Source organism: Trichomonas vaginalis, chromosome II (assembly GCF_026262505.1).
Source record: "Trichomonas vaginalis G3 chromosome II, whole genome shotgun sequence".
Taxonomy (NCBI): Eukaryota; Parabasalia; order Trichomonadida; family Trichomonadidae; genus Trichomonas; species Trichomonas vaginalis.
The window spans coordinates 6,919,099-6,932,840 of record NC_067204.1 but is presented as its reverse complement, the minus strand read 5'-3'; the positions used below and the strand labels follow the sequence as shown (position 1 = coordinate 6,932,840).

Sequence of the window (13,742 nt, the reverse complement as noted above, 5' to 3'; positions counted from 1 at the left end):
GGGAGACATTGCCTGTGCATGTCTCCCAGAATGGCATACTGTTCCGCATTCATAACTTGAATGCGGAACTTTGACCGACAAGAGTGTATTGTGCACTCTTGTTGGTCTGCATGTGTCATTCCGGGAGACATTGCCTGTGCATGTCTCCCAGAATGAAACAATTTATTGCAATCAGAATACGATTGCAAAACTTTGACCGACAAGAGTGCATTGTGCACTCTTGTTTGTCATCCACTATGATATTTAGAGAAAATACTTTACTTACATTATTTAAAATATTAATTTCCCTATTTAATATTTATTTATTATTTTTTGTGCTTTATATTCCCTATGGCATGTACTGAACTATTTTATAGACTCTACCGAGCTATCTCCACATATAAACATTTGACAATAACACATATATACTCTCTTCATATTCTAGTCTCATGACATATTATTGCAAAAGCTATATTTATACAGCATACCTCATAAAGTCTCATTATATCCCTATCTAAGCGTTCAAAACCTATTTTCCCCGCGTAATCTGATTCTTCAGGCTCCGCTGATTCGATTTCTGCTGTCAGATCGTTAAAATCGTAGACATTTTTCTACTTATTAATCAACCATTCAAAATCATATTCCTCTGAAAAGTTATTTTATTAAAAATTTAGAATTTTAATAAATATAGAGTTTGAATTGTTGCATGCTAAGATCAGTCATAATGTAAACCTCTCAATTTTATTGTCGTGGGAAGTATCTCAATTCCTTCAAAAAAATTGAAAAACTATTTAATTTTAAAAATATAATACTTTTAATTAGTTAATTAATTGGAGATATTTTTAAAAATCACTTTTGATAATACTTTTGAGAACTTTAATTAAAAAAATATATTCAAAAATATCCAGGATATCAAGCGGGAATTGTTCCTTATGAGGTATATAGTTATGATGTATACCTCATAAGGAACAATTCCCTCCTTAAAACGAGAAAACTTGTTCGAAATTGTTTATCATTTCGAACAAGTTTTCTCGTTTTTAATAGGAAACTAAAGGCTATGAGGCACTGATTATATATTAGTGCCTCATAGCCTTTAGTTTCTAATAGATAGCTGGGAAACTTTCTCCAAATGATAAGTTATTCAGAGAAAGTTTCCCAGCTTTCAAGAGGGAATTGTTCCTTATGAGGTATATAGTTATGATGTATACCTCATAAGGAACAATTCCCTCCTTAAAATCGTAGACATTTTTATACTTATTAATCAACCATTCAAAATCATATTCCTCTGAAAGTTATTTTATTAAAAATTTAGAATTTTAATAAATATAGAGTTGGAATTTCATACAATACCTATATATTTTCAATAATGGAATTTGAAAACCATTCTCAAAAGTTCTCAGAAAACCTTTTTTTCATTAATTTTAAGAAATCTGAGTATTAAATTAAGTGATAAATTCGTTTGACACTACTTTAATTTTTAAATTCAAAAAATTATATGTGCTTCTTAAAATGACTCAAAAAAATTTTATTATAAAATAATATATAATATTAAAAATCCCACAACATTTTTTTACTTTACATAATCGTACTTCCTCGACGATTAATTTCCACTCAATTTCTATCGTTGACCGAACTTAGCATGCAACAATCTCATATTAAATTTTGTAATAAACAGAAATTCATCAAAAGTGACAGCTCTCAATTTTTTGACATTTGTAAATTCTAAATTGAATGAGAAAAATGAAATAATACTAAGCATAATACATTATTCTAGATTTAATTATAATTAGGAAAAAGTTAGTTTTGAGAGTACTTTTCATAGGCATATAGAATGAAATCTTCTGAAAAATAATATCACATAAACTCATATTATTTTCTAATATATAACTATTTTATATAAAAATCAAATTCAATGATCTTAAAAGCGAAGGATAAACCTCAAAATTTACGAATATAATGAGTGGGAATATAATGCTTATCTATCATAAAACCATATGAAATATCAATTTTTGCTTTACGCCTAATTTTTGACGACAATTAGCAAAAAATGTTAAATGTTAACACTCAGTCCATTTGAATATGAAAAATAAAATTGACTTTGATTAAATGTTTTTATTTATCATGCAATTCTTCTTGCGACCAAAGATTTGAATAAAAGTTCAAAAAATAAGATAGCTTAAAAAATAATATACGGTAGTGTTTACTAATAGATGAATAGTATATAAATTCTATTAAAATGGATTTGATCCAAAAAATATATAAAATTTGATCATAAATAAAATCGTTTTAAATTACTTCTTCATTTAAATTATAACAATTGTTTTTGATTTTTATTTATCATCCACATTCAAATTTGAATCTTATCACAAAAGAAGGACCACTTTTATGACTACTGCCAAATCTATAAACAGAGAATGGCTATTTGAAGCTAAAAGAAGAATAGAAGAAGGTGAATCTTACAAAAGTGTGGGAAAGGAAGTTGAATTGGAAAATGGTAAAATTAAATTGAATGTTGCCGAAAATACAATAAGAAGAGCATTTCAACTTCAAGAAATCGAATTACCAAAAGTTAGTCGCGGCAGAAAACCAAATCCACCAACATTTGAGCAAAAACAATTAATTAATTCTTGTGTTTCACAATATAAAGGAGGAATTTCAAAAACTTATTTATTGATTAAAAGGTTTCAAAATATTGCTCAAAATCCCGATTGTGAGAAAGAAAAAGAAGAAATTGCAAAAGAATTTGAAAATATAGAAGATTTGACAAAAGATCAAATTTTTGACAATTTACAAAAAATAAAGCATCATCAAGTGGAAAAATTTATGATGGAATCAGGTTTATCTTCAAAAAGAGATTACAAACCAGCAGATCCACCTACCAAATATCGTGCCATATCAAAGAATTTGATATGGCACTGCGATATTCATTACCTTCACGGTAATGTTTCTTTTCCATTTTTTGCCATATTGGATGATATGACACGTAAAGTTCTCAAAACTAAATTATTGAAAAACAAGTCTTCCAACTCAACAGCGAAGGTTTTAAGAAACTTTTAGAGGAGTTTATTCCTTACTGCATCTGGACCGATAACGGCGGTGAAAACCGCGGTGAATTCGCCAGGTTATGCAGGAAAACAGAATAGTTTGGAAGCACACCTTGCCGTATATGCCAAGACAGAACGGCAAGGTGGAAGCGCCTGTGGCCAAGCTTAGAAAAGTTTTTGCCAGACGAGTTGGATGATATTCAACAAATCAAGGACTCAGTTCAGCAGTTCATTAAAAATAACAACAAACACCACATTTATCTCTCGATATTAATCCAAAAACGAATAGTAATTACACTCCTAACGAATTATTCGAAGTTTCAAAATTTTGGTACGAGCCAGAAATGCAAAAATGGGAGTTATATATCAAAGACGAATGGGTCTTAGCAAAATTTGAATAATTACATCATTTTAAATTAGGGTTGTACAAACTGGCACAATTTTGCGGGCCGCCTGCCAGGAGCTGGCACGCGGCCAAAATCAAAAAAGTGGCCAAAAATCGGGCCTCGTGGCGTGGAAAGGATGTCGCCCTTCGGGCTCCACCCTTTCCACGCCACTCGGCCTATGACCATAATTATATAATATGCTCATTATATTTTTTCTTCTTTTCTCTTTTTTTTCTTTTTCTCTTTTCTTTCTTCTTTTTCCCCTTTCCCTTCCTTTTTTTCTAGTTTTGGAAAGGAAAAAGTAAAAAATTTAATAATTAATTTTATTACTATGAAAATATACTTTTTAGCTTATATTGTTGTTGCATGCTAAGTTCGGTCAACGATAGAAATTGAGTGGAAATTAATCGTCGAGGAAGTACGATTATGTAAAGTAAAAAAATGTTGTGGGATTTTTAATATTATATATTATTTTATAATAAAATTTTTTTGAGTCATTTTAAGAAGCACATATAATTTTTTGAATTTAAAAATTAAAGTAGTGTCAAACGAATTTATCACTTAATTTAATACTCCAGATTTCTTAAAATTAATGAAAAAAGGTTTTCTGAGAACTTTTTGAGAATGGTTTTCAATTCCATTATTGAAAATATATAGGTATTGTATGAAATTCCAACTCTATATTTATTAAAATTCTAAATTTTAATAAAATAACTTTCAGAGGAATATGTTTGAATGGTTGATATAATAAGAATAAAAATGTCTATGATTTTAAGGGAGGGAATTGTTCCTTATGAGGTATACATATAAACTATATACCTCATAAGGAACAATTCCCTCTTGAAAGCTGGGAAACTTTCTCTGAATAACTTATCATTGGAAGAAAGTTTCCCAGCTATCTATTAGAAACTAAAGGCTGTGAAGCACTAATATATAATCAGTGCCTCATAGCCTTTAGTTTGTTAATTAAAAACGAGAAAACTTTGTTCGAAATGATAACAATTTCGAACAAGTTTTCTCGTTTTAAGGAGGGAATTGTTCCTTTGAGGTATACATCATAACTATATACCTCATAAGGAACAATTCCCGCTTGATATCCTGGATATTTTTGAATATATTTTTTTAATTAAAGTTCTCAAAAGTATTATCAAAAGTGATTTTTAAAAATTCTCAATTAATTAACTAATTAAAAGTATTATATTTTTAAAATTAAATAGTTTTTCAATTTTTTTGAAGGAATTGAGATACTTCCCACGACAATAAAATTGAGAGGTTTACATTATGACTGATCTTAGCATGCAACATTGTAAGCTGTGAGAGTTTTAAGTGATGGAAGATATAAATCAAATTTGAAATTCAACAAATCTTGTTATGATTAAGTTGAATATTGTACTCTAATTAAGAGTTTTCAGTTATGAACTCAGGTATTATATAATAAAAGTATAACTCAAGATAATAAAGAGGTTTTTAAAATGTAGATCTGAAAATCAAACTACCATGTTTGATATGATTAAGTTGAATAATGTTATTTTATTAAATGGTTCAAATCTGTGAAATCGGCAATTACAAATTAAAGGCGTAGTTCAAAAAATTAAAGAGATTTTAAAAATTTAATATCAGAATTAAACTAAAAAAGGATTTAGTTATTTCAGTAATTATCAGAAAAGGTTAAAAAGATAGGGTAAGTAATGAGACTTGAGTGAGATGTGAGAAATCATATGTAAATAATTAGATATCTGATGAGTAAGGTAGTAATGAGAGTTAAGATCTGGTTAGTAAGGTAGTAATGAGAGTTAAGATCTGGTTAGTAAGGTAGTAATGAGAGTTAAGATCTGGTTAGTAAGGTAGTAATGAGAGTTAAGATCTGATGAGTAAGGTAGTAATGAGAGTTAAGATCTGGTTAGTAAGGTCGGAGAGTTAAGATCTGGTTAGTAAGGTAGTAATGAGAGTTAAGATCTGGTTAGTAAGGTAGTAATGAGAGTTAAGATCTGATGAGTAAGGTAGTAATGAGAGTTAAGATCTGATGAGTAAGGTAGTAATGAGAGTTAAGATCTGGTTAGTAAGGTAGTAATGAGAGTTAAGATTTGGTTAGTAAGGTAGTAATGAGAGTTAAGATCTGGTTAGTAAGTTCGGAGAGTTAAGATCTGGTTAGTAAGGTAGTAATGAGAGATCTGCGGGCAGTAATGATACATCTATGAGTACATAACTAAAACCTGAGTTCTATGAGCGAAATCTGAGAGCTAAAAGCCGAGAGATCTAAGGTAAGTAATGAGAGAAGAGAATTTGAAATTTTACAAAATACGTTTACTCATACAAAATAATTCGCATTCTTTTATAACGAATCTCAATGCCAATTAATACATAAAACAGATTTTAGCAATCAATTGCAAGATTTAGAAAGATTTTATTTATAATCTCAGCCAAATGAACAAATATTTGATTGATTTCGTAAAAAATAGCAATAAAACATAAAAATATGACATTCTATTTTTCCAAAAAAATTTCAAAAATCATTTTTTAACATGAAATTTATATTTTTTAATTTTTTTTTAAATTTTGAATTTTTTTTTGGAATTTTCAACCATGTCAAAAGTCGGGATCTACAAATGTATTCTCTTTGACATAGGATAAAAACATCCTTTCTTATAATTTCATTGTAAAATAAAATTTTCTTAAATTTATTGAATCCAAACTCAACTTTGCAACATTTTATTATCATAAAAACTAAGAAACATCAGGTAAACTTCAATTTGGAGAGCTTAAAATCATATCTAAATTGAAAAATAAGGGGAAAAAAATTGTAAAAAAAATCTCATTAGATGGGGCAAAAAGTGACTTTTTTAATGTGTTTTTTAAAAAAATCGTGCCAGCTGGCCAAAAAGGGTGTGCCAGCAGGCGTGCCAGTTTGTACAACCCTATTTTAAATGACTACTAAACGATTTTATTTATGATCAAATTTTATATATTTTTTGGATCAAATCCATTTTAATAGAATTTATATACTATTCATCTATTAGTAAACACTACCGTATATTATTTTTTAAGCTATCTTATTTTTTGAACTTTTATTCAAATCTTTGGTCGCAAGAAGAATTGCATGATAAATAAAAACATTTAATCAAAGTCAATTTTATTTTTCATATTCAAATGGACTGAGTGTTAACATTTAACATTTTTTGCTAATTGTCGTCAAAAATTAGGCGTAAAGCAAAAATTGATATTTCATATGGTTTTATGATAGATAAGCATTATATTCCCACTCATTATATTCGTAAATTTTGAGGTTTATCCTTCGCTTTTAAGATCATTGAATTTGATTTTTATATAAAATAGTTATATATTAGAAAATAATATGAGTTTATGTGATATTATTTTTCAGAAGATTTTGTGTTCTTCTTCAAAATTTTATTTTTTTATTAAAAAGAATCTTTACAAAATATACATTTACTTTAATTAATATTTAAAAACGTGCTCTATCAAAAGTTCCAAAAATTCAATATTTTAGCTTTTCTGAGGTGTCACTTTTGATGAATTTCTGTTTACAACAATTTTCATATTTCACAGAGAAACTTGTCAGACGATAAAAATTTTTTACACACAAAATTTTTCTTGGTGAAAAAGACCATCTTCTTATAACAAATCATTATTTACAGCTTACAAATAAAAAACAAAATATATAAATAAATAGAAATTATGAATTAATTTTCAATTTCAACATCCTTACCTCTGACATACAATGATAATAATTGATATCCGATTGCTCCTCCTCTTGGGATCACATAACACCAATTTTCATCGATCACAACATATTCGCCTTGTAAATCAAGTCTCTTATAAAATTTAAAAGAGGCATGACCATCTCTTCCGAGTGTAAGTGAAACAATGGCAAATCTGATAAATATGATATGTGAATGTTCATGAAGCAGTTCAATTTGGTCTGGCTGAGCTTCTTGAGATTCGCGGTCATTTGCAATGAAGAGGTATCTATTCACATGAGTAATCTTCTTATTCTCGAAATATTCTTTGAAATTTCCATCTTCAGGAAGTTTTAACATGTTAACACATTGAGCTTGATTATTCTCATCAATGAATTGAATCCCGCATAAATGTGGGTTCATAAAAGATGAAATAATGAGTCGTGGATCGCCTTGTTGTTCAAAATGAAGCATATTATATGTTTTTCCTGGTGAAATCGAAGTAGATCTTCCCATACGTTCTAATATTTGTAGGATATGGAGAAGATCTTCTTGTTTGGAATCTTCTTCTCCAACCTGAAACAATTCTAAAGCTCTTGCACCATTATCTTCTTCGATTCGAATATTTTCAAGGATAATGATAGTCAAGAACAATTGCATGGCGGCATTTAAGGCGCTTCGAGAATCATCGAGCCTGATGATTTGTGAATTTACTCTCTCTGTGGCATAATGATTGTGACGTCTGATCTCGTTAAATATTTCTGAGTAATAAAGCTGATTGGTTAACAAAACACCAAATTGCGGAGCATATTCCACAGAGTCCATAAAAGATGCTCCGCTTCTTGATGCAAGGCAGTGTATCAATTGATCTGTGGGTTCAAAATGGACATCAACTATTGGAAGAGGCGAAAACACTTCAGCTGGAGAAGGAGGATTATAATTTGGTTCAGGTTCTACTGCGCTTTCAATTTCTGATGGATCTAGATCATATTCAAGGATTTCTCTTTCTTCTTCTGGAGTGAATCCTTCAAGATCTTCTTCATCATCACTTCCATCCCAGTCTTCATCATCTGAAACTATTTCTTCAATCTGGGTATTTTCCTGTCTCCTATGGCGTCGTTCATTGATCTCACTGAACTCTTGAAGGAGGTCAAAATCAGGGGCGTCTTCCTCTTCTGCGTTTTGGCCAAGAAGCTCGCCTACTGTGAATTGAGCCTTCACTTCGTCAATCCGTTCAATGAAGTCTGAGGCCTCTTCGTCAGAGATACGTGGTTGGATGCTTTCATTTTCTTCAAGATCTTTGATGTGCATACTGAATGCAGTCTCAATGAGCTCAGGAGTCAGCGCATTCCAGCAACGTATTAAAATATACACTGCCAACTTCAGCGTGCACTCGAGGGAAGTGTCGATAGAATAGTAAGTCCACCATGTTCTCGTTGCCATATTCTTTAAGGCGCCAAAGACATGCATGTCAAGAGGTTGGCACAGATCGGTGCATCCAACTGGAATGAAGACGAGTGTGATGTTCAAGTCTTTAGCAAGCTTCTTTGTTTCTGCATTTCTGTGGCTAGAATATGTATCAAGAAACAAGTAGATTCTATCATTTTGAATGTAACTTGGATTCTCGCGATAACGATCGTTGTAATACTTTCTAAGCCATCTGAGATATTCTTGAAATACCTCCTTTGTGGCCCAACCTGTTTCGGAATGCAAAATCAACTCATTGGAAAAGACTCTGTTGTCGTAAATCTGCTTATGGCATGCATCTGTGAGACCCTTGCAGACAAATGTGAGTGGAAGTTTACTGCCGTCTGCCTGGATTGTGGCAATAATAGTGATTCCTTTCTTCTCGTTATGATTCATGTGGACGTCAACACCTTCCGAGCCTTTTATTGCATATGTCAGTCCATGAGCGATTCCACATCCGTAAAAGGATTCATCTGCGTTGCAGATTCTCCACAATTCATCCTTGAAGAGTTCCATAAGTTGAGCTTTGGTCTGTTTAAAGCTTTTGATACGAGTCTTCATCTCTTCGATGTCTTTTGGCCGACGATGCCAATGTGCTTCACGAGTGGTCAGGTCGCATCTCTCTCGGAAATTCGAAAGGTAATGGTCAGAAACAACAAAATCGTTTCTGAGAATCTCGTTAGGGTAAGCCTTTATGAACATCTTGACAAGCACTCTGCACATTTGGGTGTTAAAGAAAAATTTTTTTCGATGAATTCTTTGATGATGTAATTGGCTAACAATTCTTCACCGTGATCACTGATAGCACGATTGATCAAAGATGCAGCCGTCTTTGGGTTAAATTCTGGGTCAAGTTCGTATTTTTTACGGTAATTATATAAGGTGGCAGGACAAACGTTTGTACTCTTGGCGAGAATTTCTATGAGACCTTTGTTAGCTGGATCCAAGCTGTCTTCAATGAGGCTCATTAGGAGAGATATAGGGTGTCCAAAGGTGTGTTTAGCACAAACCTGAATACTGCGAATAGAAATAAACAAGTTACATATATATAAAGTTTATTTAAATATAATCACCATTGGATTCAATCACGCGTTCGCAGCGATCGATCCAGGCTTGAAAGACATGCTTTAAATCATCATGAGAAAATTGCTCAAATTGCTCTCTTACAAAATTTTCAAGATCATCTGGACTCGCGAATTCGCGTCCTTCAGCTCTCTTTTTTAGCGTGCCGAATAAATAAAAGTCAGAGGGTGCAATATCAGGTGAATAAATTGGGTTTGGAACAACTTTGACATTGTTTTCCACCAAGTAATTCATTACCTTATGACTTTTGTGAACTCTTGAATTATCTAAATGAATTGCAAACTTTTGTTTTTGTTGTTTGGATTTCTCAAACTCATCAGAATTGATAATTTGAGTAAGAACATTGTCAATTAGATACTGAAGCTCATTAGGAGAGATACTTGAGTGTCTGACAAATTTGCTGCATTTAACTTTTGCCTTGGAACAAGTTTGCCTAGTTGCAGGAGTTTCTCTGCAATGTGTTGCGGAATGGATTCCAGATTGGGTATATCTGGTTCTTCATCCATTTTTTTTGTTGGGCCATGAGTTCGAGGTTTGTTAGGTACCAATTTTCAAAAACGATATGAGAGGAATATATCGTTTTGAGTTTTTTTTTTAAAAAAATATAAGTAAAGGGGTTTGTATTGTTATCAATCTAAGGATGATGCTAACTTCTAGGTTTTGTATGACTGGCTTATGATTTGACTAAAGAATCTCTTGAAAATCTGACAATGCGTGGAATCTGGAGAAATGCAGCAGTTTGTATTGTTATCAATCTAAGGATGATGCTAACTTCTAGGTTTTGTATGACTGGCTTATGATTTGACTAAAGAATCTCTTGAAAATCTGACAATGCGTGGAATCTGGAGAAATGCAGCAGTTTGTATTGTTATCAATCTAAGGATGATGCTAACTTCTAGGTTTTGTATGACTGGCTTATGATTTGACTAAAGAATCTCTTGAAAATCTGACAATGCGTGGAATCTGGAGAAATGCAGCAGTTTGTATTGTTATCAATCTAACTAGCCTTGTACTGCCATTTTATGGTCATGTAAAGTATTCAAAAATTTGCAATGTAAACCATTACATGGCAGAAACTTTAAAATAAACAAAAACATGACACTTAGTACAGGGGCTTTTTGGCTGGTGAAGTCAGATAAAACGTGGCTCAAGTGCTCGTTTAAAATTAAAAATGGAATTTCTCACAGTCGAATTTCTTGGTAGACAACAAAAGTTTATCATCAATTGTCGCGCCGAAGGTATGACATATAGTCAAACTAAGCTTGCATGGGAGGCAGAATACCCAGATCTCGGAACTTTAACATCCAATCTCATTGCTACTGCACTTAAAAGAGCTGCATTTGGTCTATACTGGGAAAAAGGGAATCATGGTGGTGCAGATCCATACCTATGCGAGCGTGATCAGCTCACTTTAAAAGAAATTATCGAAGATTCTGCTTACAAAGGTGAAGCTCTAGAAGCAGCTGACATTATTGACGAGGCGTTCAAGTTGAAAGAGCTCAGAAGAGATTATGGTTACAGATTCCTTCTTGAGATTAATTGTCCTACTCTTGCAGAAGAAGTTATCAATACTCTTGGTGGTGATGATGTATCGAGACCTTATGTTAACCATATTTTACAGCAATTGCATTGCAAGCTTAAGGCATGCCAAGAGATTGAAGAATCAAGATACATGGCGTGTGAACCAAGAATTATCGAAGAATTCTACGATAAACATCGTGAAACAATCGAAAGTACTCCAGAGGAGTTGATTTTTAGTATCGATGAAACATTCATAAACAAATTTAAGAAGAAGAAAGTTGCATTACCTGAGGAGATAGAGCATATGATCGCCAAAGGAATTCCAAACTTTCCGCACATTACAGCTTTATGCGGATGCTCAATGACAGGCAAATCTGTCCCACCTCTCTTTGTTCTCCCATGTATTGCAGAACTACCTAGAGAACTGAAAGTATTCCAGCGCGAAAGACATTGTTGGTTTACTTCTACGCCAAAAGGCTGGGTGAACAGAAGTGTATTCTTATTGTATTGCATTTTCTTCATCGAGTGGCTTAACTTTGAACGCCAGAGAATGCCAGAAGATATACGTGACAAGCCTGCTCTCATTGTGTGTGATGGACACTCCAGCCGCGAGAATCCTCTGGCATTGTTCCTTTTGGCAAGTGCCAACATCAAATTAATTGTTCTTCCCGCACATACAACACACATTTTACAAGTATTTGATGTTGGCATTGCCAAAAGATTAAAGTCCAAATTCACGGATTATCTGAGAGATTACATTAAGGCACCGAAGCAAGAGTTCAACAGCAATGCTGCAATGATGCGCTACGCCATTATCTACTCATTTATTAGCGCATGGCAAGAATCAGTATCATTAAGAACGGTTCAAAATGCTGCTGCCGCCTGCAGTCTTTGCCCTTGTTCTGTAGAAGCTCTCAAACATAATAAGTATGTTCGTGAATTGACTCCTGCAGAAAAAGAATTGCAAGAGAAAAGAAATTACCGTAATCGAAATCGTTTTAACATCAATGGTGAAGAATTGACGACGATGGACATGATTTGCGCAATTTCTGACAATATTAAGAAGAATCCTGCAAATCACAGATTTTGCAGGAAGCCAGAACAAGACACCAAGGAACGTTTCTACTTTTGGATTACAAACTATCTTGATCCCAGCACTGAGTTGTTGACAAAACTCCCTAATATGACAGGTTATAGTCCAAATGATTAGGAAAAAGTTAGTATACATATCATGTGTACGGAGGCACTGCGCGCCTCCTTACCCATTATATGTGAATTTGACACTTTACAAAACCGTTAACGTATATTTTACAACACAAACGACAACACCAACTTAACCTTAAATATTTACAAAGCCGTCAACCACTTCACCTCACTAGTGTAAAAAATAAACGTTCTCACTTACAAAAGTATTGCAACTCTTCCCATTGCTGTGCTTCACACAATAGTTCATATTCTTCAGTATCGCTGCTGTCGCTCCAATCGTCAGAGTCAAAATCACTGTCAAAATAAATGTTAGTAAGTTTTGACAAAGCTAATGAAACACGCTTACCGTTTGTATCGTATGCTTGTATAAACTTTCCATTCTTCATTCCTTCATAAACGCTCAAACTAACTTTACCCTTTCTCCCTCGTATCTGATAGAATGTATTTTCACGAGGAACGAAGAACAAATTCTTGAACTCATGACCGTTGTAGTTTGTTATCTCAATAGTTTTCGTCATTTATATAAAAATAAAATAAAAAATAATTTTTAAAAAATAAACTTAAAAATCAATGATATCACCACCCTCACACGTATGAAAACATAGCACAAAAATAAATTTAGGGTAGATGGTTAGATCTAACCCGATTTCTAACCTCATTTCTACCCTGTTGAATTCATTGCTTTATAACTCTCTTCCTTGGTTTCTTTTTAGTTGCTTTCTTAACATCTGTCTCCAACTTGACTGTCTTTCTTCTTCGTCCGTAATGATACCAATTACTTCCACCAGTCAATGGGTCAAATGGTCGTTCATAAGGGTTTCCATACATTCCATAAGGTCCGTATGGATAAACCGCTGGTGGAGAAGAAACATTTTCTTTAGTTCCATCGACTCTATTTAAATGCATTGTTTCACCTTTCATCTGGTCATTAAAGTCTTTTGCGTGTTTTGCAAACTCATCGTCCTTTCCTAAAGCATTTTCTGACTCAGTCGCAACCAAATTGGATGCTTTATTTATGAGCCCTATTTTATTTAATCTTAACTTCTTTGCAACCCAGCCTCCAATCTTTCCTTTATTTGCATCTAATGTCTTTGAAACCCTTCCTCCACTCATTTTATTTACTGCGTCATAAGCTCCAAGTGCTTTTGCTCCAAATGCTAATGCTTTTGTTCCCATTGCGCCTAAAGCTGCCCAAGCTACCATTTACACCATATTAAAATCATCTCTCTTCAATATTATCTCATAAAAGTTCTCGTTACTGGAGAAAGTCAATGAAACATAAACATTCTCACGGGCTTCGCCCTCACCGCTTTGCGGTCTATCTAACTTATTTCTTATATCATCTATACGCTTCAAAATGT

The 13,742-nt window shown here is 32.8% G+C and overlaps 6 protein-coding genes and 1 pseudogene across 7 annotated transcripts, besides 5 other annotated features; 2 read left to right on the top strand and 5 right to left on the bottom strand.

The window, feature by feature from the left end:
- Positions 1 to 1,644: 1,644 nt before the first annotated feature.
- Positions 1,645 to 1,681: a mobile genetic element.
- A 683-nt stretch (positions 1,682 to 2,364) lies between these two features.
- On the top strand, positions 2,365 to 2,981 carry TVAGG3_0499720 (uncharacterized protein; the record flags this gene model as incomplete). Its single annotated transcript, XM_051236530.1, has 1 exon — positions 2,365 to 2,981. A coding segment is annotated over one exon (617 nt), but the record flags the coding sequence as incomplete, so codon positions are not given.
- Positions 2,982 to 6,918: 3,937 nt separating this feature from the next.
- Positions 6,919 to 6,956: a mobile genetic element.
- Positions 6,957 to 7,107: 151 nt separating this feature from the next.
- On the bottom strand, positions 7,108 to 7,764 carry TVAGG3_0499700 (DNA binding; the record flags this gene model as incomplete). Its single annotated transcript, XM_001292277.1, has 1 exon — positions 7,108 to 7,764. One exon carries the CDS (start codon positions 7,762 to 7,764, stop codon positions 7,108 to 7,110), a length of 657 nt encoding a protein of 218 aa, XP_001292278.1.
- A 222-nt stretch (positions 7,765 to 7,986) lies between these two features.
- On the bottom strand, positions 7,987 to 9,294 carry TVAGG3_0499690 (DNA binding; the record flags this gene model as incomplete). The annotated part of the gene is made up of 1 exon (XM_001318340.2): positions 8,656 to 9,294. A coding segment is annotated over one exon (639 nt), but the record flags the coding sequence as incomplete, so codon positions are not given.
- Positions 9,295 to 9,550: 256 nt separating this feature from the next.
- Positions 9,551 to 9,578: a terminal%2Cinverted (terminal inverted repeat of Mariner transposon ID:TVAGG3_0499680).
- Positions 9,551 to 10,015: a mobile genetic element.
- TVAGG3_0499680 lies at positions 9,631 to 10,015 on the bottom strand (annotated as a pseudogene). The gene has a single exon. A coding segment is annotated over exon 1 (385 nt).
- An 879-nt stretch (positions 10,016 to 10,894) lies between these two features.
- Positions 10,895 to 11,147, top strand: TVAGG3_0499660 (uncharacterized protein; the record flags this gene model as incomplete). The annotated part of the gene is made up of 1 exon (XM_001318339.2): positions 10,895 to 11,147. A coding segment is annotated over one exon (253 nt), but the record flags the coding sequence as incomplete, so codon positions are not given.
- Positions 11,148 to 12,381: 1,234 nt separating this feature from the next.
- Positions 12,382 to 13,742: part of a mobile genetic element that runs on past the window's edge.
- Positions 12,573 to 12,899, bottom strand: TVAGG3_0499650 (uncharacterized protein; the record flags this gene model as incomplete). Its single annotated transcript, XM_001318337.1, has 1 exon — positions 12,573 to 12,899. One exon carries the CDS (start codon positions 12,897 to 12,899, stop codon positions 12,573 to 12,575), a length of 327 nt encoding a protein of 108 aa, XP_001318372.1.
- TVAGG3_0499640 (protein of unknown function, DUF4107 family) lies at positions 13,057 to 13,302 on the bottom strand (the record flags this gene model as incomplete). The annotated part of the gene is made up of 1 exon (XM_001318336.2): positions 13,057 to 13,302. One exon carries the CDS (start codon positions 13,300 to 13,302, stop codon positions 13,057 to 13,059), a length of 246 nt encoding a protein of 81 aa, XP_001318371.2.